At 39.5% G+C, this 23,362-nt stretch overlaps 1 protein-coding gene across 1 annotated transcript in view; it reads right to left on the reverse strand.

Annotated features, from left to right (window-relative positions):
• TENM4 (teneurin transmembrane protein 4) overlaps positions 1 to 23,362 on the reverse strand; it is a 421,264-nt gene that overhangs the window by 163,434 nt on the left and 234,468 nt on the right. Inside the window, exons 8-9 of the mRNA XM_009286142.2 lie at positions 21,142 to 21,356; positions 15,278 to 15,488 (exon numbers count right to left, since the gene is read on the reverse strand). Of these exons, the coding sequence (XP_009284417.1) occupies positions 15,278 to 15,488; positions 21,142 to 21,356 (426 nt within the window). The remainder of the gene's footprint in view (positions 1 to 15,277; positions 15,489 to 21,141; positions 21,357 to 23,362) is intronic.

Below are 23,362 nucleotides of genomic sequence, written 5' to 3' on the forward strand. Positions count from 1 at the left end.
AATAAAAAATCAAAGCAACATCTAAAAAGCAATGTAGCATCAGGCACGGCAGCTGTTCCAAAGTGTAACAATGCACCACATCAGCTAAAGGGCAATCTTTGTTACTGGAAATAATATTTGGCATTTATAGTGTGGTTCAGCTGATGTACTTGTGATGCCTAGGACAAGATGGGCACGACTCAGTACACCAATTAGATGTCTACCGTAGGTTAAACCGAATGACTCTCGTCCACTATACTGACCATGTATAATGGGATCCAGAAGTTCAGAGTGACCACAGAAATGGAGCATACCTGTGTTTGGGTAACCAAACTTTCCTGACTCTTAGGGTGAATCCATTTAATGAACTTTACTCCAGTGGTGCATCCTTTCCTCCTCTGACTAGTTCAGATGTAGATATTGTCACCAAAGACACCTGTAATTGGTCAGATCCCATCCACAGTGACCGACACTAATGCATGTCAGAAAACATTCACGTATATTTTGTGGTTCATCTACAGAGCTGGCATTTTACTTTGCAAAAATGCAATGATATGCACACATTATCACTTCATATATCACTATCATCTCCTCAATCCTTGATTTCCCAGACTCTTCTTTGCACTTGTGCCCTAACTGCATTGTACCATGTTGTGGCTGACACAAAAGGAATAAAAAAACAGGTGAATGAAACCTATTGTACCTTCTTCACTGAAGCACCTCAGTAACTCCTAATTGTGGCCTGACCACCCTATACTATTAATAGAGCAGGCCCTTAAAAATCCCTTCATCCGACTTCATTGCTTTCTCTGATGCTCTTTGTTTTTCTAATATAGCCAAAAGTAACGTTTCTAACGTGCCCTCATTTTACACTAGCTCACTTTGCCCTGGAATAACCTGCCTGATAGAGACGAGATGAAGTGAAGAGAAACTCTTCTCCCACAGTGGCTGGTGCCACTTACTATTTTTTAGCAGTTAAGGATACAACGTTGTATCATTGCCTGGCGTGACTCAGGGCAATTAAGGTCTCTGCGCACTCCCAAAAGTTCTCCACTACTGAGAATCAAGTCTGAAAAGCGATAAAGATTCATGCAGCACATCTTTGTCTCAAAGCTACTCCAAAACAGCTCAAAAAGTATTTCCATAAAGGAAGCGTTAGATGAACCTGCTTTTTCCTCATGAACTCCAGAGCTAATGAGAACAAACAAGGCTTGTGACTAGGCTTGTGATCAACAAGTCTGAGAGTTGTGTGTGCAATACTGAGCATGGTCCTATTTATATTCTTAGGTACAATCACAAACGGGAATTTCTTTTTACTTTGAAGATTGCAGGCATTAGCAAGTCATACGCACTTAAGACTTCCCACAAAAACCTGTGTCTTCATCCCAGGACTGAATTTAGTTCCAATGGTTGCAGACTGTGCCAGTTGGAGAGCTGACTTGACTTTCTGGCCCTTCTGAAATGGTACACATGGTACGTGTACACACATCTGTGCACACTGCTCTAATACCTAACTTTCAAATTAAACACGAGGTGGTGGGTGACTTGGCATAAGAAATTAGGGAACCATCATGGGGGAACCCTAGAAAGAATGAAGAATCAAATGGACAAATTTGCACATCTGTTGCAGAAGCTAGTACTTAGCCTAATTATTATCTAAGAGGACTTAGATGACAGAAGAGGTCAAACTCTTAACTTTTATAGAGACCTTAAGTTAGCAGAACAAAGCAATTATCTGTCTTTTAAGTATGTCCATAGTCAACATTGCTACAGAGGTGATAAACTGTCAATCAATAAATAAAAACAGGTCACTGCAGTTATGGCTAGCTTCTAGTCTCCATTCTACAACTTATTCTGTAAGCTGTTACACGTAATTATAGGGATATTTTCCAATATATACACAATTCCATATGGTGTTTTACGAATAATGCCATGGGAATTGCTTCAGAGAACCATGACAATGTTTTGTTTTGTTTTGTTTCATTTAATTGTTGAAGTTCACTGTGAGACCATGGACAATTCTTTTTTAGAAAGAGATATATGTTCTCTGTTTTCAGTCTGACTCCCACAGCTTTCTCTGGGCTTCCAAATCTCTGATCTGATTGACACCAGCTGGTAAGGGCAAAGATTATTAATTGGAGGGTCAGCCAATGGATGATGCATGATGCTTTCATATGGTTTTGCTATTGTGTCCAAAGAGAACATTGAAAATGCAGCTCCTGTGCCACCTTCCAACAACCAACGGCAGCAGGAGCAAACCTCCTGAAAGCAAACAACTCACACTGGTGACAGACCAGCAAAACTTGAGGCCGTGTGGCTTCAAATGGGGATTGCAGAAGCTTGCGTATGGAAGTAATTGTTCTGCCAGCTTCAAAATCTAGCAACTGAAAAAACAAGTAATTTCCTGAACAAATATTGTAAACATCCAGATCTCCTCTGAGAGAAGGAGTAAATGACATAACGAGACACGCTGCCCTCAGATCCACACTGTCTCATTTTGGAGAACGGTACAGAAATGCCTTGGCTGAGGCAGCAGGTATTCCCTACCCTAGTCCAGCCTACCTCACTCAGAAAAAGGAGGATGTACAAAAGTGCTTCTAGATTCATAAAAATGAGAGAGGGAAAACATGCATTAAGTGCGAAAGCCTAAACTTCTCCAAGAGCAAAACTCTTCTTCTGAAGTACTCTTTAAGCTCCTTCCCGCTCAAAAGCTTTAATTATCAAAGCAGAGAAAGAAACAGATCATGGTCTGGAGCAAACCAGCTTCACTTCATGCACCACGTTGACTTACAGCTGCTGAGGATACTCTGGGATTTTTGCTATTTGTCTCGGGGGACTTTTTTCAGTACGAGTAATCTCACAGCTGGTAGATTTTGAGGGAAACTTGGCTGTTTTCCCACTGCAATCACTCCTTACCCTGAGAGAAGCTATAAACTGGCACGATCCTGCCCAGACCCATAATAAGACTTCACACTACACTATCTTTCATCTAAGGATATCACTGAGTTCAATAGGAAATTGCTAATTGTTACCATTCCCGTTCTTTTAGGCTGGTAATCTGAGGCATAGACAAATACACCGTTTGCTTCATATCATGAACTGACTGACACGACAGCAACAAAGCTCCCAGGCTATTGGTCTGCTCAGGGGACCACGTTGCTGCCGACAAAAAGCCCCATGAAAGCCAACTCTACCGTGGTGAGCTCTATAAAGATCCGTCAGCCTGGCTTGCAATTACCTACATGAATTACCTTTATCCAGATGAAATACAATAAACATATTAAGGAGGTAGACAAACTGTTAGACTCTTGATGGACTTCTTTTTTATATACTCACTATGTCTGTCGGTCAGTGGTATAGCTACTTTAACAGTATTTCTGCCTTATTTATTTACTATGCAACATTCCACTTAATAGCTTGTTTCTATATCTTTGGGCCAGAGGCCAAGGCAGATGTTTGCCTGACACCAAATCCTATTAGAGGCTGCGGTAACACAATTGTGTGTTAAAGATAAATATTTTATAGCCTACACTCGCCACCAAGCATCATCATTCCCTAGGCCTTTAGAGGCAACTATCTATTGGCAAAGAAGAAATAGTTATCTAGCTGGCAGTTGAAGTCAGTAGCTTTCCTGGGAGTTAATAAGCACCGGGACTGCTTTCTAAGAACTGATTAAATGCCATTCAGTGCAGTGTGGTTGTATGAATTCAAATGTTAACTATTTCATTCGATAATCTCAAAGAGTTGCTCTGGAACTGGCAGCGTTTGGTGTCAGAAATGTGTAGGAATAGCGCTGCAGCAGAAGAACTATACTTTAATGAATCAATGACAATCTCAGTTTCTGGAATGAAGGTTCAAAGGAAATGAAACTTGTTGTACCAATGAGAATATTCAGTATCAGAAGTGAGATGCAAAGAAAAGAAGCGGGGTTTTTAGGTATCCTCACTGTTTGGCCTCTTCAGCTAGTAGTCTCCTCTACCTTTACACAAGAAACGCCTCAAAATCTTTTGCTCTGTGCTGGTGAGAAGATATATGTAGCTGCTCGGCCTAAAGTAAATTGCCACATCGACTAATCTACCAACCCAGGGAGATAATGCATACATACTGATTGGAGTAACAAAAAGTTCTACCCTTTCCTTATAAACATCAACCCTCTGTATACACAGATGAATTAATTTAAAAAAAGTAAGTAAATTAAAAAAAATCTGGAGGTAAAACAAATACTTAGAGGAAAATTGTTTATTGTAGCAAATAAATACATATATTTATTGTCACACAGAAAGAAATTGTTCCTGACTGTCCACTGACCTATTTTCTGCCTAGTCATGTTCCCCTGGCTAAAGAAGATGCTTTGCTGTGAGGGAGGGAGCGCACATGGAGCAGGGCAGCAGGTAGGTAGATTCCATGGTTCATATCTAACCTTGAAATCCTCTGTGTGAGCCACATCAATGCAAAAGGGCCATGAGGAGTGCACAGCATCCCTCTCACCCTACAGTGAATTACATCTCATGGGAGAGTGAAGGGACACCACATTATTTCACCTTATTCTCTGGTGCTGCACCAGAGCAACCTTAGCAAGCCACATATTCTTTCTCCTAGACCTGCTTGTCCAGGATAAAGCTGTCACCTGCAAGCTCATTGCAATAACATCTCTCTTTCACAAAAATGCTCCCTGTCACTGCCCCGACTAAGTTAGCAATAATTTTAATAGGAAGTCAGGCAGTATAACATGAAAGGCAAAGAAGATTCTGAAGCTCTGTGAAGACATTTAATTTACTTCCCAGTTGCAGAGCTTGCAGTCTTGTTTATTTTTCAAAGAAATGATGCTACTCGATTGAATTTCACTGCAGGGTAGGTTGGATTCTAAGCCTAGAGAACTGTCACCTGCCCGTGTAATTGTGATAACAATGCCAAGGGAGACGCGGAGGTGAGAGGGGATAAAACAGGTTTCAGATATCTTGAAACATCAAATTTGACATTATGAGCCAAAAAAAAGAAAGGGGAAAAAAAATGCCCTGGAAACAAAGGAAACATGGAAATGCTGGGTCTGGTATTCTCTTGCTTCTCCTCTTCCTTCCCCAGCTGAGGTTTCAAAGGACTGATTCCCTCTTACGGTACATCCTCACCTGCTGCGATTTCGATTTTTCTGCTTCATTTGTGTTTTATAAGGCTTTTACATTTCTAGCTCAAGTAATCCACACCTGGCAGCCAGGGATGTGAAAGTCTTGACAGCATCATGGAAACTCAGTCATTATTTCTGAGTTCTCTTTCACAGTTTCCTCTTCTGTAGGGCACCTAGTGTGATGCTGATACTGCTAATGCCACTTGGTGTTGTGCCAGATTTTGATTTTTTTTTTCTTTTTCTGAAGGCTGGGAGGTCTGTTTTAATTAAAGATCCATGCGTATAACCCTGGTTTGCTCTCATATCCCAGTGGAACTCTAACCTTCACATGCAGGTATAAGGATGCTGAATTAGGAAAAGGGCAACAGGCAGGCAGTCTTTTAAACAACTCCTTAAATCACTCCTGATTCTGGAAAGTCAGAGTGAAGTACAGTAATCACAGTATCCAACTGCATGTTTTTCTCCCCCCACTCCCCACTTTTTCTGTAAGAACTTTAAAAACCAAGCAATTTGCAACGGCAGATACCCCACATCTCCGTCAATGTACTGACAGAAAATACCTGCTCCAGCCAGCGGCAGCTCTAGAGGCTGGATCATTTTAAAAGGTGATGGTGAAGCGCAAAAGGTTTGGCGTTCAGGATCAGTTTGGGTTGCTTATTGAAATCATCAAGAGCTGCTGAGTTTGCCAAATTTGACAGTACATCACGTGAGCACATTTTCCCTTGAGATGTCTGTACTTTTGCTTCTAGGCCTGGCTTGAGATATCTATCCAGGTACTCGAATGGCTCTCACCACAATAATGTCAGTCTTTCTCACATTATTTCAAGCACATTTGACTTCAGGCTCAGCTGGAAATACTACAAAAACAGCTTTTTTGTGCACTATTTTTGAACTTCTGTTCTACAGAAACAGGGACCAAGTGGGAATAGTTTGGGGAGTAAATAAAGAAGAGAACAAGGTGGACCATTTCAGAAGCCTATGCCACATTTGGTCTGAATTTGGTTTGCCCTTTGAGAGCGAGCTTTATCTCACTGATTCATTCCTTTCTCTTACTGCTTCCTTTTTAAGAAGAAATCTTTCCAGTGCAGGGTGCCTTATAATCTAAAGCAATCAGATGGTTGAAAGCATAAGGTATAATGGGATTTCAAAAGCACTTGGGCATTGGTCTATGTATACTACCATTTAAGTTAATGGTAAAATCTCCTTTGACTTCACTGGGACCAGAATGAAGGCAACTTTTAGAAAATCCTGCTAATGTATTTCTGCTGTTCACAGGGATATACAGGGAACACTGTTTCTTTCCCTGAGAACGTGAGCAATGCTAAAAGCATGAAAGGGTCTATGAAATACAGTTCTTAAGGAATCATACATTGACCACCTGAAAAAACCCTCTGTTCTAAATCACTTGAAATGTGATCACAGGTTAGAAGTTAGCTGGGAAAAAAAAAATCAGTGAATGATTTTAAACAAAGAGTAGCTGTTGGGCTGAAGCCGCCTTCTTCCTTCTACAATGCAGCTTCTAAGCACAATAACACTTTAATCCCACACTTGTAACATCCATATGACAAGGCTGTGGAGATCTAGAAAGACACCTTGCAAATGTTTTTTTTCTTACTAGTTTTCGGGTTTTGCAGCTGGAATATTTTTAAACCTTAATTTCGCTCCAGTAAATGAAACTCTCATATCCCCAATTTGCCCAAGGGATTGCAAAGAATTTTTTTTTGTTCCTTCCCACTCTCATAAATTGTTACAAACTAATACAGGAAACAACAATTATTCAGCCTTCAGGGTTCAACTTCTGGAGCTGCACTAGCAAGCGGGAAGTTACTTCACATTCAGTACATTACAATTTCTGCTCTTGTAGCTCAGGGCAAGGCTAAAGCTGGCCTTGAGTTTCATTTTAAATTATGTTGTAAGTTGGTGTATTCTAGGGGAGAAAAAGCAAACCATTCTTGCATACACACACAGAGAGGACCTCAAATGTGATCTCATTTGGTCAAACAAATGCCATGAAACCTTAGCAATGTTATAACTTTGGGTGCATGAAAGATTAAGTTTCATTTTAGATAAAGTCTTTAGCAAATATATCTAGCCTGACAAATAAGGATGTACCGGCTGTAATGACTGATGTCTGAGGTTCAATTAGGTAGGTGCCTGGTGCTAGGGACACGCTCTCAAGTATGATGCCTGGTCTCCAGCCACTGCTACAGAAGGGCCTGAGCCTCCTCTAGGTTTTATGTCAGATCTGCCCCCCTCTAGAGATGCCCTCAGTTCCCTGGGGCATCTCAGGTGCCTCTAGATGCCTGTGCTCAGGCAACTGCATTGAGCTCTCAGTGGTCTTCGATCAGGGCCAGAGAAAAAGCAGAACTCATGGCTCCGTTTCTGCCTCTAGTGAACTCGCTGCACAAACTTGGTCAAATCATGTTCCTTTTCAGAGCCTCCAGCAAGCCCTCTAGAAATCAGTTTAACACAATTTATTTAACTCTTTTTCTGAGACTGTTGTAGCACTTAGATAAAGAAAGCAGTCACACATCTAATACACAGACCAGCCATTATTATCATTTAAAAAGTCAACATATGCCAGGAGTTACCGTACAGACTATGTCCTTCTCATCCCACCCGGCCCCCGTGCAGAAGTGGAGACTGGTCCAGTAATGCCTGAGGTGCTGATGTTGTTGGCTTCTGTTCTCTTTTGTGGTCAATTAAATGCACGCAAGTTCATACACTTTAATGCAGTCTTTGGAAAATTAAGTCTTAAAAAAGTCTGTTGTTCAAGTACAGAAAAGATGCTCCTATTGTTTGCCAAAGCGGACGAGTCACTCCCACAACCTTATTTCTGTGCTTTAGCAGGGGAGCATTCATGGAAAGAAAAGTCTGCACAGAGCTGTTCTAGCAGCTCGGTAATACGACACAGGAATAAAACAAGCTGTGCTTACATTAGCCTGCAGTCTGGGGTGCATGGAAAGAGCTATATACAAAAGTGTAAAAATGAAAACCATATGCACTGTTTTACACATTTCTCCAGAAACCCTCAGATAGCACTATATGCCGTGTTATTAAGGCAGAATTCTGCTGTTCTGAAAAAAACCTGAACTGAAAATAAGGGACAGAAATAACAGAAAGAAAGAAAAAGGCTTTAACTTCAGTATTAAATAAACCTTTTCTTGACCCTAAAACTAAAGTAATTACCCCAATCAATAAACCTTTTGTACAAGCTCTGTCAGATCAAGAGAACTTGCCTGCCTGCAAACAGCACACTGACAAGCAAGTTCAAGGCTGCCAGCCCATGTAAGTACAGATGTAGGCAAAGGTTTTCAGAAAGACAAATCTACCTTCATTTTTCTACCACTTTAAAGCATGATCAAAACCAGACAAAATCTGGATCATTAAAGACATATAGATGTCTAACTTCTACTGAGATGAATACTTACTGGCATCTAAGCAATCTTTACAAACATGGCTTAATTTCTTTTGTACAACAATATAAATGAAAATATCTGTCTGCCTGTCTATTTTTCTCACCCAAATTATCCCTTGCAATCATAAGATCTAATGAAAGAGTGTACATATACAAACCAAAATAATAAAAAAAAACCAAGAAAAAGCTCAAGTGTAACATTAAATAAATTATTCCATCTCTACTTTAAAGCTAAGCTAGCTTTACACACTGTAATTTTCTACTGCTAGCTTTTACTTACAGAGCATCAATGAAGAGATACACTCTGTACGGAAAGAGCAGCTGTGGAAGTTTTTACAGCCAAGTATCTGACCTTTACAGGCTTCCTATTATTTAATTATCTTTGAGATGTGTCCCTAATTTCCCCGTTATTAGAGATGCCTTATGTCTTCAAAAGAAAAATCCTGAAATAATAATTTTGCCTGCCATTATGGCTTGGGAAGCAGGGTTATTATGTAAGAATTGTTTCAGACACTTGCAGAGAGAAAAAAGGTCATCACAAATAACATGTAGATTTGAAACGACTGGTCTGACTTCAGGTTTCTTGGAAGTGCTGCAGCTCCAGCAGAAGCAGGCAGAAAGCTGCAGGTAACATTTAGGGAACGGTGTGCCATAGGATCATGTACAAACATTACTGACCGAAGCTGAAGGGGATTTAAGAACCAGGAGCAATGCTTGATCTGTTAGCAGTTGTCCGAAAAGGCAGACAAGGAGATAAACTCCAACACTGGAACATGTTCATCTCCTTGGCTCACTTCACTGGGAAATGAGACTGTTCATCAATTTTGGGGAAAACGGTGAAAAGATTGAGGGGGGACTGATAAAGCTATTGTTGACTTCCAGGCACTAAAGTTTTAAGGGCCGTATCCCTTAAAACATCATCACTGTTTTACCAAGGATAGCAAACAAAAAACCTCCGGGCACAGGAAGTGAAAACTAATGTGAAAAGTTTCACCTCCCCACAGCCCTCCTTCTGTTTCCAGATCCAGGCTCAGGCTATGTTGGCTTTTTATTAAGCCCTATAAAGCAAACAGATTAGATTTACACATAGGCTGGATGAAAAAGTGAAATCTCACCAAGCACACTACTACACCTGCTTGGGGAGGGGAATTCTTGCAGCTCAAAGAAAGCTCAGACAGAGAGAGTTCACCCCACATTTCTGGCTCTCCAGGTGATACCCTACCTATCAGGCTGGGCTGGACTTGACTAGGATGGAGATGGCAATCTCCTGTCTTCTTCCCATCCTTCTGCATGGACTATTTCAACTCTCACAGAAGGACCTTAAGTCCTGTGGCCAACTGGATGTTTAGTGGAAGACACCTTGCAGTGCTGCAGCATAACCTGAACCTACTCTGTGGATAAGCTAAGTTTTCAATCAAGCAGACCTGTCAACCTAACATCATTCATGAGACCAAATTCACAAGGAAAATAAAACTAACACAGCCTGGCAGGGACTCATAAATGCCCTTTTTGCCTCCTACTTGAATTGAGTGACTGTATCTTTTCTAAATACTACCTGACTGAGACCAACAAGCTTTATCACACTCAGAGAAGCTAGGTAAGAGCTGAAAGCAGGAAACAAAGCATCAAAAAAGAGGTGGCGGCAACAAGAGGGTAATGAAAAAAGGCACTGACCATCTGATAGAGTGTCTGTCAAGCAAGGGCTTGTAATGGGACACAAGAGCTGAAGGCAAAAAACTGTTTGCAGAGAATGCAAAGCTCTGCTGTTATTTTGCAGGAGAGAGATCAATAACATCAGAAATGAAATTGTGATTTTCCTCCCTGCCATGGTTCTCATACGTCGCTCTATTTCTTTTTCTGTGCAGAGCGAGAAGATAGTTGTGAGTCTGGGAAGGAACAGACTAGTAATTAATTATCTGTAGAGGGTTACCACAAGGTGGAAGTGCTCAGAAGTCCCTCTGTGAAACAGGGGAAGGGCTAAGATGACCATACTCACGCAATAGGGGAGGACAACACTTGTAGTAACTGAGCACTTCCATGGAGCAGCTGGAGTCCCATCAACAGTTAAAGGGTCCTGGTTCAGCAAAGTACTTGCCTAACTTTCAGCCTCTTTTGCTGGATATAGGTTAAGGAGAAGTTCAGAAAAGGGTAGCTGGGACATTAAAACTACTTTTTCTCATTCAGAGTCCTGAAGATCTAATCTTACATGGGGGAGTTTTAAGTCAGGTAACTCAGGCATTAAGGAGCTAAAAGAAAGTGCAAGCCAGAACAGATCACACCCCATTTTACTCTGAACAGTCTCTTGACTCCTCAATATTTAGACTTTTCCAGACATTAGCAAAGCAAGTGTAAATAATGTGAATGGCCTTGACACTGTAAGTGGATGACACTTATGCATCCCTTCTGAATTGGAAGTTAATAGAGTTTAAGTTTGCTTACACATAGGCAGCAAAAGAAGGGAAGCAAATCTGAGTTACTCAGGCTTTTCCTTTTTCCTTTGCTAAGAACAAGCTAAACAGAAAGGCATTTTCACTCAGAGCTAAGGAAGAGTCATTCTTGTCATCTCTCACACAAGGAGGGTTCCCAGTCCCATGCTTGCCTCTGTGCCCTGTAATTTCTTCTCTCCTCTCTAAGCTCAGTCCTACTGTGAAGTGCTCCTCTGTTGGTGTCCTTCTTGTGTGTGAACTGCTGTCCTAGGGACTGTATGGGGGTGGGTTATATTTTAGGCTATTGCAGGAAGGGAGCTTGCCTTTCGATGTATATTGCGAACTGCTGTATGTGCTGGCAGCCCCTTATAAATAACACCACCAGCTTGCTTTGCACTTTGATGGAGGAAAGTACTTATGGTAGTTTTCTTTATGGATAGTGGAGGGGGCAGGAGGAACAACGGTCCTTTTCTTAAACTTAAGCATTATCTCTTGCAGAAGATAAAAGTGAGATAAAACCTTGCATCCTATCATGGGTGATCTACATGTGTTTCCTGTTGCCTGTTGGGTGACATGCTGGTAAACAGAGATGCTCTCCTCTCACAGACAGCTGATTTTGCGTTTCCTTTTGATTTCTCAGTGGCCCTGCATAGCCAAGCTTGCCTGAGCTCAGCAGTAACAGCTGCTGGAAGACACTTTCTGACTCCGTAGATGCTGTTTTCAGGCTCTCAGATGTTCCTTGCTTCTACTGAGCAGATTTTTGGCCAACACCTCTGTCTCAGATGTGCTGATTCCAGCCGATTCCTCAGCCTGCTACTTTGCTCCACTTATACAAGATTGCTCTGAATAAATAACCACTATCAGGCAGAGGTGAATCCACAAGGCGCTTTTCAGAGAAGTGTTTCTATTAGAAATTTCAGAAAGTGCCGCCAATGTCATTTAGAAAAAAGGTTAATTTATTATTGAGAGACCTTGATTGCCCATTCCTTTATAAAATCTTGCATTGTAATTCAGAGGAATGGGATATAAAAATGCTATTAAAAGTAGAAAACTTTCCCAGAATAATCTTTTTTTTCCCTCCACCTGAATTGCCTGTATTATGCAGAAGTATAAGCTCTGACAGGCATTACGATGCTGTATTCTCCCTAGGTTTACGTGCAGTGGTATGTAACAGGCACACATTTTGACACCACCTAACTCTTCAGTGATGATGGTTCCACATCCTTTTAGAAAACAGGCTAAACTGCCATCTCCTGCCCTCAAAATCAGTGCTAATGTTCCTGACTGCATTTAGTTCTAGCTATATCGGATTCCAAAACTGTATGATGGACAGCCTTACAATTTGTGAAATTAACTGTGTGTTATCAAACTGGGAATACAGATGCTTTTTTCCATTTTTCTCCAGTTTTCACTAGAATAATAGAGGCCAAATCATTCCAGACAAGCACTGCACAGTAATTGCAGTTGATATTGTCTTACAGAGCCTGCAATGATTTTACTGCCTCTGAAAAGTTCGGTCTGTTGGAACATAGCAGATATACTTGGAGAATCAGCACCCTTTCCATTCAACATTTTTATTGTTGCAGTAAAAGCTATGGTCCTTTACTCAGGTGAGTCCTTACTCACAGGGGAGGTTTGCCTGGGGAACGGCTGCACAGTTTGGCTTTATGAACTTATCATTATGATCACCATTATCAATTTTGTGCTTTCTACTATTATCCGTGATTATTAATTAATGCTTAATGCATTTTCCCAGCAGTTCTATCAGCCTCGCAGCATCTCTGGGGAAATGTCACTCTCCGTAGTTTTACATGGTGAGCAGCTGAAGCATGAGCCTGTGCTGGGTCAGAATTAGCACATCAATCAGAATTCAGGAGTTCCAGGCTGCTGGTCCTCTTCTCAGATCACCGGATCCTACTTCTTCCTGTATCACAGCTATACTTTTCAAACACACTCTCACTGTAAGCCCTATGCCTGTGCAATAATAAAAGGGAGGTTTTTCTACGTGCTCCTGCCACAGAAATCAAATTAAATGGCAGCTTGCCTCTGACAGTCAACACAACAACTCTGCAGGTTCCTCACCCCACACAGATAGATCTAAGGCTCCCATCACGTGTGACTTGATTTATTTGTTTGGCATTGCAATTTTACACCCTGGTTCATAAACACTGTGTCAGGTTGTTGTATCCTCTTTACTCTGGCACCGACAAAAATTGTAACACTAGAGTACTATAGTATTTATAGACTTAAAATGTAGCAACCATGTCTTGCCAGACCTCATGAATACACTAGAAAGGTTCTGAAGCATTACAGTACATTTACACAAAACACCTGCCTTGATTTTTTTTTACAAGCTGTTCAAATCTAGACTAAGAAGAAAGGTACCAACTTGTTAAGGCTATTACATTTTTTTATGGTATAAAAATGCTGCACTTCTCTGGCCAAATTCTAGCCAAGAAGCCACATCTTCCTATCTAAAATTTTTACTTATCTTGAGTGAGTTTCAAAGTGCATAGCTTGTACCTAAACAGTTTTTCCTGTATGCTATAGCTTTGTGTTGCTATACAGCTGCCGGTGGGCAAAGTGATTCCCACATATGGGGCAAAGCTCTCTCTTGCTGTATAGCACAAGAAAACTTCCTTGTACTGAATTCAAGGTCAACAGGGGATATATCATGGACTGTTCTGCTTATCACGTGGTCAAAATCGTACAGCAGAGTATAAACAAAAAAAATAGGATTGCCTTAAAGACAGTCTGACATGCTTCTCACCCACACCTTTCCCCTTACTGTTCAGAGGCAAATTAAGAATGTTTTGGTTCCCCCTGCCCCCCCTGTATGTTAGTGCCATGAAGCCAAGAGAAAAGTCTGGCTAGAACACTCAGCACCACTTTAAAAACGAGAACAACTAGTGACTGTGCCTTAGAAGTGTCTTCTGCTGTGAGAGTCTTACCGATTTCCCTGTGATGGGGAATTTTAAACTGAAGAAATTCTTAGACAAAGAAAAAAGTCTCTTTCAGAAGAATACCTGGAGGTTCTTCTGGGCAGAAGGTGGTCGGTGTAAGTAAAAACTCAAACTGCTAAAGCAAACTAAATGAAAGTAAATCCGTATTCTATAGAGCAAGACTCCAATTTCATAAGCTAACACGCAACTATTTCTAGTGTTGCTTAACTGTGAACAGGATTGAACATGTGCGTTTCCAGGTTATAAATTTAACACAGAGTATTGCAGAAGTGTTTCCACTTCTGCATTAGATAAACTTTAGCGCTAAAACGGAATATTGGGATCTTAATGACTTTGCTTTAATAACACCTAAACTTTTAATTAACCTGCCAAGACAAATTACAGCCCATAGCTCTTAGGTAACTATTGCAGACAGCTGAGACTCAACACCAATGCCTCTTCTGGGAGAGGGATTAATGGCAGCTTTGGAATGAGTCTGCTTTTTTCAGCAAAGAAAAAAAGTCTGTTAAACAATCACTGTGGCTAGAAGAAAGCCGAGTGCTAGTTTTATGGAGCAATCTTTAAATTACAACCAAATGAATTTGGGTATATGAACAGTTTCAGCAGGTCAGTCAAGTTTAAAATTAAATATTATTGAATCAGAAACAGATTCTGATATTTACAGGGTGGAGGAAGAATACCCAGTGTGCTAGGCTGACAGGCAGCCCACAGGCAGCATCCTTTCCTCCTTGGACAGCAACAAATCAGTGCCTTTGCGCTGAACTGGCAGGGCACTTTACTGCCAGAGAAAATTAGAGACCTGTTTAGTTGATTTGTTCTTCTTAAGAAATCTCAGCTTCTTTCTGCTAGCAAGGAGAAACAGAGATTCCTGTTATTGTGGCTCCTAGTGCCAAGCCTTGCAGTGCTCTTTATTGGAGTTTTAATGCAGTACTGTCTGAACTCCAGCTTGAGTAGTTTTGACGGTGCTCAAAGGCAGGACTGTCTGTCACACAAAACTGTTGCATGGTGCTGCTGTGTGCTCTTCAATCATTCCTATACCTCTGCTCCAGAAAGAGAAAAAAAACAACCAAACAACCAAAAAACGTAAATAAAAAGAAGTTCAAAGGAAAAAAATGAAGCAGGGAATTTCAAGCTTGTAATCCATCTTTGGCACTGGGTAGAATCTTGTTACGGATATAGTGACTAAAGAGGTCTACAAAATACTTATGAGATATTTAGGGCCTAACAGTATTCAGCCTGTTGCTAAATACATTCCCTACAAGCATTCTCTCTGAAACCACACAAAGCTACCATGCAATTTGAGTATGTGTGTTAATACCTGGCCTCGAGGCATATTTAGGAGTTTAGGAATAATACAGGAAATCCTTACCAATAGCAGTAGTAAGAAAAGAAACCACTTCCGATTCCTTGCCATCATTGTAGAAGGCTAAATGCCATATTCCTGAATCTAAATACTGGATAAACCCTGTCTCATGACTGGACAAGGGCACAAAAGCTCTGTGCTGCCGCTGGGGTCCTTCTAAGCTTCTCGCCTCCTGTGTCAGTAGACGTCTTCCATCAAGGAGCTCGACAAAGTCAAACTGAAACATAAAAAAGAGTGATGTTTGTGTGCATTTCAGGCTTCCTCAAGCTTAGTCTCTTGCTCTGGGTCTGTCTTATGAGGAAGACAGACATACTTCATATCAAGTATTAGAAACGTACATCTACAGAGGCATCATAAACAGGATTTTCTCTGGTAACTCAAGTATGTTCCTGGACTACCTGCAAGTAACCATTTTGGAAATAGCTAGTATATGAAAGTATTTTTCTGTAATTACATGAATCAAGAAATCATCTTTATTTAAAATGTGATTTGGGGCATACTGACCCTACTGATGTGTTCTCATTCTGTAGAAACATAGGCAGGGAAACATGAGGTCCAGGGACCATGCCTAAATTGCACTGTGAGTATGATGATAAGCTTATTTGTTAGCTTCTTTGTTTCTTGTCTAACAAGGCAAATAGACAGAAAAATGTATCCAGCCTAACCAGGTTGTTTGCCAGAATTGCTATGGGTCACCAAGAAAAAGATAAGAGGTATTTGTAAATTCTGGTAGAGGTCTTGCAGAAGTATTTTGCTTAGTCAGCAAGGGTTTTATCTTAAAGCAATAGCAAAAGTGGTTAAAAGATTGTAGAAGATGAAGATGGAAAAGAGATAAAGTAATATACAGAAGTCCCATTTAGGGCATTGCTTTTGGAAGTTTTCCTCAAAAGGACATATTTATTTTTTGCCAGGGTAACTTCAGCTGAACAACTGCTTTGATTTTGCTACTAGTATTGCAACTACCTTTAGTTCCCTATTTAAATAACTTTCCACTGACTTTTGGCAATAATTGTATTTTGTCTGTAATATATTAATGGGACAAGTCAGATACAAGCCTAGCAGACATCACAAATGTTGTGAACCTTATCTAATCTGACTTTTATCATGTGTTTAGGCGAACAGGTCATCTTGCGAGCAGAATCCAGCAGTTAGGGCACAGCTTAGCTTTTCTATTCCCTGACTTCCCTTGGTTTTGCCTCTCTCATCCAGTTGGTCAAATAAGCTTGTAGTTTTTGGCAGAAAGGAGGAAAACAGGCAGAACGAAACACCACCACTTATTTTTGTACCAGTAAATGTTGCTGCACTGAATGGTTGCTGAGCATTGGCTGAGTGTGGCAACAATATTTAGGCTTCTTAACCCTTTTGACTTTACTGTAGCAAAATTTGGGCGCTTCTGTTATATTATTAAGTTGTCTGGTATGGTCTTCAAAGTCAACCAAGATAAGGACTCGATGATGTGCTCTTTCCTCTGCAGTCATTGCTAAGTTAAAAAAAATTAAAAGTGTTTCTTTCCAACAACCTTTTGAGAAATAAGCTATATATGACATAGCTTGCACATGAAATGACAAAATTTGTCCCTAGAGTATTTTAATTATTGTATTTTTAATTATTTATTTACATGAAATAAGTTTTGAGCCTTGCTTTAATTTTTTTGCTATATTTCAGTATATAGATCACTCAAATTTGGTGCTGAAGTGTCTTTTGAGAACAGAGAAGCTGGCACATCTGTGAAGGGCATTCCCTTTGGGTGTCTATCCAAGTTAGCTTTGTCAGAGACAGAGTTTCTGTTTTGAAAAAAATATAATGTAAATACAAAATACAAAAATATACAATATAAAAATATAAAATATAAAAATATATAATAAAAATGTAAGTTTGTTTTGAAAAAAAATAATGATTTAGTGATTTTAATTTTAAGAGGATACTAGTGAGAGGTTGGTTTGAATGACACTCTGCGAGCCAGATATCTGTAGCCACTCTGAGGATGAGCTATTGCCTAGGCTGATTCCTCATCAGGTCTCAGTGTGGCCATGACTGACGCAGCTGAGAAGGGCAGTGACAGAGGACATCACAGTGCTGTCTGGTTGCTGGGAATGTCTCGATGGAGTTGAGTTTGACTGAGGAACACATTGGCCAGGTGTACTGAAGAAGCTGAAACCAGTAAGAGCAAGAACTATTTCCATTTCTGTTTTGGAGTATGACAGGACAGATGATTGACTAGATTTTTAAAAGGTACAGGTAGCTGCAGACACCATAGGCAAAGTTCATCTCATCAAGTGCTGACATCTCCGTGGCAGCTTGAATTAGTTTTCTAGAACCACTGGATAGCAGTCAAAGAAAGAGACACTTCTAGAATGCAATCTGCCTCATCCTAAAGTTGACATCTAAGTAACGTCCCGTGGATTGTGCCTTACGAGCATCCATTTCTTGCTACATACTAGATTTAGATGCTTAAAGCTTAGTGGGATGAAAACAGTTTCAAGGCACCCAGCTACGGTGAGCTGCTGTTGTTACAGTCCAACCTGGGTTATGCTTACTTGGGGCTTCCTGCCAAAAGTAAGTTTATTTTAATAAATATTTGCAAGATGCTGCTGTGGATGTTGATGACTTTGCAAAGTTATTAGTTATTAGTAGTAAATATCAGTTGAACCACAAATGGATTGTGCTTTATTGCATTTTAATACATTCAGAGATTTTTAATAGGCAGAGTTATTGCAAGCACGGAATTCGTAGGTGAAATACCATGTTAATAAATTCAAATTGTACAGATGGAAAAATGCCTCACACAAGCTGTGATGGCCAATCCCTAAAATTTATGATTTAACAAAATTTGCCCTAGGTTAAAAAGAGTTTAAAAAATTATTTGATCTAGGAAGATTAAATCTAATAGACCACAGTAAAATTGTGTCACTTTTATTATGATTTGTTGAGAAGAATGAGAAGAAATGCCTTTAGTTAACAGTAAACTAGTTTAGGCTTCTGCAGGCTCTATTTCGAAGACTACAGAAATTTGGAGCTTGCATTTTGTTCCTACTTATTAGTGTCCATGGTTGTTGGCAACCTCGACTAGAAGACAGATCACCACAGGCAGAGAAAGTTTCCCAAAGAGAATCTGGAATAGTTTGTTGTTTGAGCATGGATAAATGTGACACTTTTAACATTTTACCAAATTCAGGAATATATGCTAAGGATCTACAGCCTTGGGATCAATTCAAAGATCTTGAAAGAGAATAGACTATGTTAAGGCCCACACTACAGCAGATGGATTATCTAAACAGAAGAAATATCTAATTATCTAACACAAAAGAAAACCTGATTATCAGCTAGAATTTTACTACTACTGCCATCAACTAGATATAGGCTGGGGAAAAAAATCTGACCCTTTATTAAATTCTTCTGGGGTAGATTGTATCACTGCTCTAAGCACACATTTTGCCAAAGTCTTGTTTATGAAATTCCTTACAAAATTTGGAAATATAAAACTCATTCGGTAGATTTATGGGCCGCAGCAGGCACTCTGGATTATACAAGAGAAAAGATGAGATTTGTGTAATATGTATTAACTATGAGAGACAAGTGTACCATTTCAACACAGAAAACAGGTTACCTATTCAATGACTCCTAAGGCTATTAAGCTATGGTGAGATTAAAAGTTAAGGATTAAACTTCATATAAAAATATACAGAAGGAGAACAATGTTTTAACTGACAGGAGGTTTAAAAAATAATAAATCTAGGAAAAGGGATAATTTCAAAACTAAATTAAATATTAACAAGTAATATATCAATATTGTTTCAATATCTGCAGTTTCATTAAGTTATTTCTTCAGAACAGGGTGGGTTTTGGGATCTGTTTCTATTAGCGTACCATGACTTCTATTGTTTGAATAATAATGTCCCTCTGGTCATTTTTGGTGACGTTTTGGTCCAGATGATGATTTTTTTTATGTACTTGTCAGCTCTCAATTAGTGGCTACATAAAAAACAGCACTTACAAGGACTCTGAGCAAGTGCATCGCCTCCTCCAGCATGTAATACTGACAAACATGTGCCACATCCCACATTTAACATCTCATTCTCAGCTGAGGCTTCAACTGATACACAACCACGCTGTTTTAAATGGGAAAGGCCCTGACACTGACAAATCACTCAGAATATCCCAGCAAAAATGAGGTTAAAGAAAGAACAGCAGCAATGGTGAAGTCGGTGTGGGCTTCTTAATTGCTTAAAACATTACTATGGTTGGGTGTAGTGCCCTCTTACATTTTAAGATTTTGCTTTAAGTTCAATGGACTTGAGGTTTAAGTGTTAAATTTTACATTTGTTAATTAAACGATTGAAACTATTCATGTAATAACTCCTGTTCCATAACAGAAATTAATAATGATAATAAACAAGTAAAATCAGAGTTAATACAGACTTCTGATCGACAGTTAGTATTATGTGACCATGACTTGAGTTTTTATTTAAATAATACAGGAGTTTTAAGTTTTAAATGTTTGAATCTTCCTGTAAAAAGAGACTGATTAAAAATGGGCAATAACAGCAGTACTGTGTCACTGAATTTATGACCTGCTGATCCTATTGAAATATTTTAATTCTGCAGAAAAGTAGGCAGAGAAAGTGTGGATTTATGACACCTCTTTGACATAAATAAGTTGCAGGTGTGTTAATATGTAGAAAATACCATATTACCCAGAACGATTGTGATAAACATATTTGTTAAAAGTAGGCAGAAAGTGTGGATTTATGACACCTCTTTGACATAAATAAGTTGCAGGTGTGTTAATATGTGTAAAATACCATATTACCCAGAACGATTGTGATAAACATATTTGTTTGTTCAAAAAGAAAATAAAGGCAGGGTATTTCTGTAAATCTCAAATAGTTGTGTTGGTTGCTAGGCTTTTCAGTTAATAGTGGAGGGCAAGGGTAAGTTACAACATTAATATAAAGCTGGTAATACTCTGGTAACTTGCTGATGCAAGTGGGAGTAAGATGCTTTGCATTGCCAATGAGAGTTATGCCCTAATGTATTAATCAATCTGGTTAAGACCAGCTTAGAAACTGAAATGGAAAGTAGAGAAAATAATGTACAAAATCCTTATTTAAGGGGATGGTTCTTCAGAGCTTTTCCCAGAAAGTGATTTCTTGACATGGCTTTTGCCAAGGTGTGTCAAGAAAAGCAACTGCTTTCATTTTAGACCTACAGAAGAATAACTATATCTGGATTTCTGCTTAAGTAAGACAGTGGTTTTCTGTAAAAACTTGATTTTGTTTGGTTATACGCCAATTACTGGGCCCTGACCAATCTCAGTCTAATCTGACAGTTAACATGCATAATGTGAAGAGTTGGCTCAAGGTATTTCAGCACAGAACACAAAAGTGAAACTTGCTCCCATGAGGGTGAGCCACTGGGGTCTTGCTGCTCTTACCATGAGAGGGGAAAGGCGGAGGCTGAAAGAGGGAGACAGACCTGAGATACACGAGACTGCTTAAGAGATGATTGTTTTTGATGTAGTTTGAGTGTGGCCGCTGCTGCAAGGGGCACTGGATGGACAAGGTAGTATCTCATGCTGCTAGGAGCAACCAGCTGATACCCTCAGTGACCACCAGCCCACAAAACCCTTTTCCCCCTCTGGCAGCTTGCTGCCTTAGGCAACTGCCTGCTTTGCCTGTGCCTACAGCCCACCAGGTTAATGCGTGTAAATTTTGCAATTGTCACTAGATTATATTTCTCTGGATAAATGACCTTTAACATCTTGTAAGCATGCAACAAATTCTTGAAAGTAATAGCTGAAATAAAACAATAAGCCATAAGAACATGCAATTTAAGACAACTATTATTTAATTGAAATGAGGTCCCATTACCTGTGTATGTGATGGTGGGAGGCCTTTTCTGCCATAGATGCCAACCAGAGCAGCCTTTCCTAAAGACACATTGAATTTCAGATGCACTGGGTGGTCGATGAACACCTGAGATCTCCAAAAGATACCAGGAGGGATCTTCTGTGTGGCTCGTCTGCCAACATCAATTTCTCCAGAGTCTATAAAACTGTCGTCTGGAAAGAAACTACTGGGCTTTCCTGCCAAAACACAGGAACAAAAATCTTGGATTAGCCTTATATCCTAAAAGTAATCCAATCATACTGGTATCTCTGACACTGATCTTGAGAAACAGTCTGTTAGTGTCCTGAGGTCTTCAGAGTACTTTGTCTAGCCAATCCATATGATTATGGGATGAAAACTGGCAGGGTTATTCCTGGCTTCAGTAACTGTTTTGTTTGAAAACATGAACATGGGAAGAGCAACCTGGAGAAAAATGACCTTTTGTTTAAATTGTAACATCAGAGAGTGTGTAATTACATTCTGAAGATAAGAATAAATCATCTGACATTATATACTAAATGTATATAAGTTCACGGATGGAGAAATCATTAAATTAGCAAAGAGAAGTGTAGTAAGATTGAGGTAGACGTGTCACAGAATGGAATGGTAGTGTGGAGAACAGCAGCATGAATGATGCCTAAGTGGGGAAAGGAAAATATTTCTCTATTAAATTAATTCTTGACAGTGGTAACAGTACTTGAAATTTGTTCAACAGTCCAAAAAAAGCTAAAGAACAAACAGGACAGAAAAATGAAGGAAATCATACCCTGCACTTGAGTAACATCTACTAAGAAACATGAGAAGTTTTAATCGGGTTTCAGTACAATCTGTAAAGTGTGTTATGATTATCCACCTTCTTTCAGAAGACAAGCAAATGGAGGCATCTGTTTCTTAAAGCGACCACCAGGTTGGAAAGCCTGGGTATCCGGATGGCAATCAGTACATGCCATAATGTCCAAGAGAGTCAGCAGGGAGCTCAGCATCCCTGGAAAACACACCTGAGAAATTCCAGGTTAGAAATTCATACACTCACAGTTCTCAAAACTGGTGGCCGCTTCAAAATATTTGGACCCAAAGGAAGCCTGGGGAATGAGGGGCAGAATGGAAAATAAAATGCCAAAATGTTGCCTTTTCAGCCTTCGGTGTAAGCAGTGGCCACAGCTTTACCTGCAGTGCATAAAGACGATGAAGAAGGCAACTGCTTAGCAAACAGTCTTTAAGGACACTTCTAGTTAAAAAGTATGCAGTAGTGTCACCTGAGCGGCAACTGCTTAGCAAACAGTCTTTATTTAAGGACACTTCAAGTTAAAAAGTATGCAGTAGTGTCACCTGAAAGATTTTTGCTTTAGTAAGGAGAGCATCATGTCACCAACAAGGACTAATTATTAATTTTAGAAATTCAAATAAATTTGTTATCTCATCTCCATGCCATTACAGCACACTACTCTGTGTTTCACAGATCAAGCAATTCTAACAAAACGAGAAGGAAACTTTCAGGAACATACAACCTTTTGTAGGAAAATCACATTGTGAGATTTTTTTCTTCCAGAACCTACATTTGAGAAATGGGAAACAAAAATATCTTTTCCCATCCATCATGAATTCAAGTCAAATAGTCTTAGAATTTACTTGTTGTGTTGAAAAGGTGATTGGCAGAACAACTTTTCATTTTATTGTTTCAAATTATAATATTTCCTTTAATATTATATAATATTAATTGTAATATTTCCTTAAATTTCTCCATATACCATCCCAACATCAACTCTCTATGAGAAACAGATGTAAATTGTTTGCTGTCTCTGTAAAATCCATATAGAAATGATATGCATATTAATTGTTGACAAAAGAAGTCTCTGAAGACGTTTCTTTATAGGATGGAGAATTTTTCTCTTTTTTTTTTTTACTTATGTAAAACTTTTTCGCAGAACTTTTGGTCCAAATAAGACTAACCCCTGATTTAAAGTTAGCAACTGCTTAAGTACACTGTTGGAGCGGGACTTGATGGCAAGTTTCATTTCTGTGCTATCTTGTGGCAGAAGTTTTTTGCATACTAGCACAGTCTAGAAAGCAAAGGGTGTATACATGTTTATAGAAAAAAAGCTATTGGTAATTTTAGAAGATCCTCATTTATCTTTGTTCATCGCATTCAAATAAATACGGGGGGAAATCTACTGATTTTTTATCCTGTTTTAGTCAAAGTGTA

This window comes from Aptenodytes forsteri, unplaced genomic scaffold (assembly GCF_000699145.1).
Source record: "Aptenodytes forsteri isolate BGI_AS27 unplaced genomic scaffold, ASM69914v1 Scaffold231, whole genome shotgun sequence".
Classification (NCBI taxonomy): domain Eukaryota; kingdom Metazoa; phylum Chordata; class Aves; order Sphenisciformes; family Spheniscidae; genus Aptenodytes; species Aptenodytes forsteri.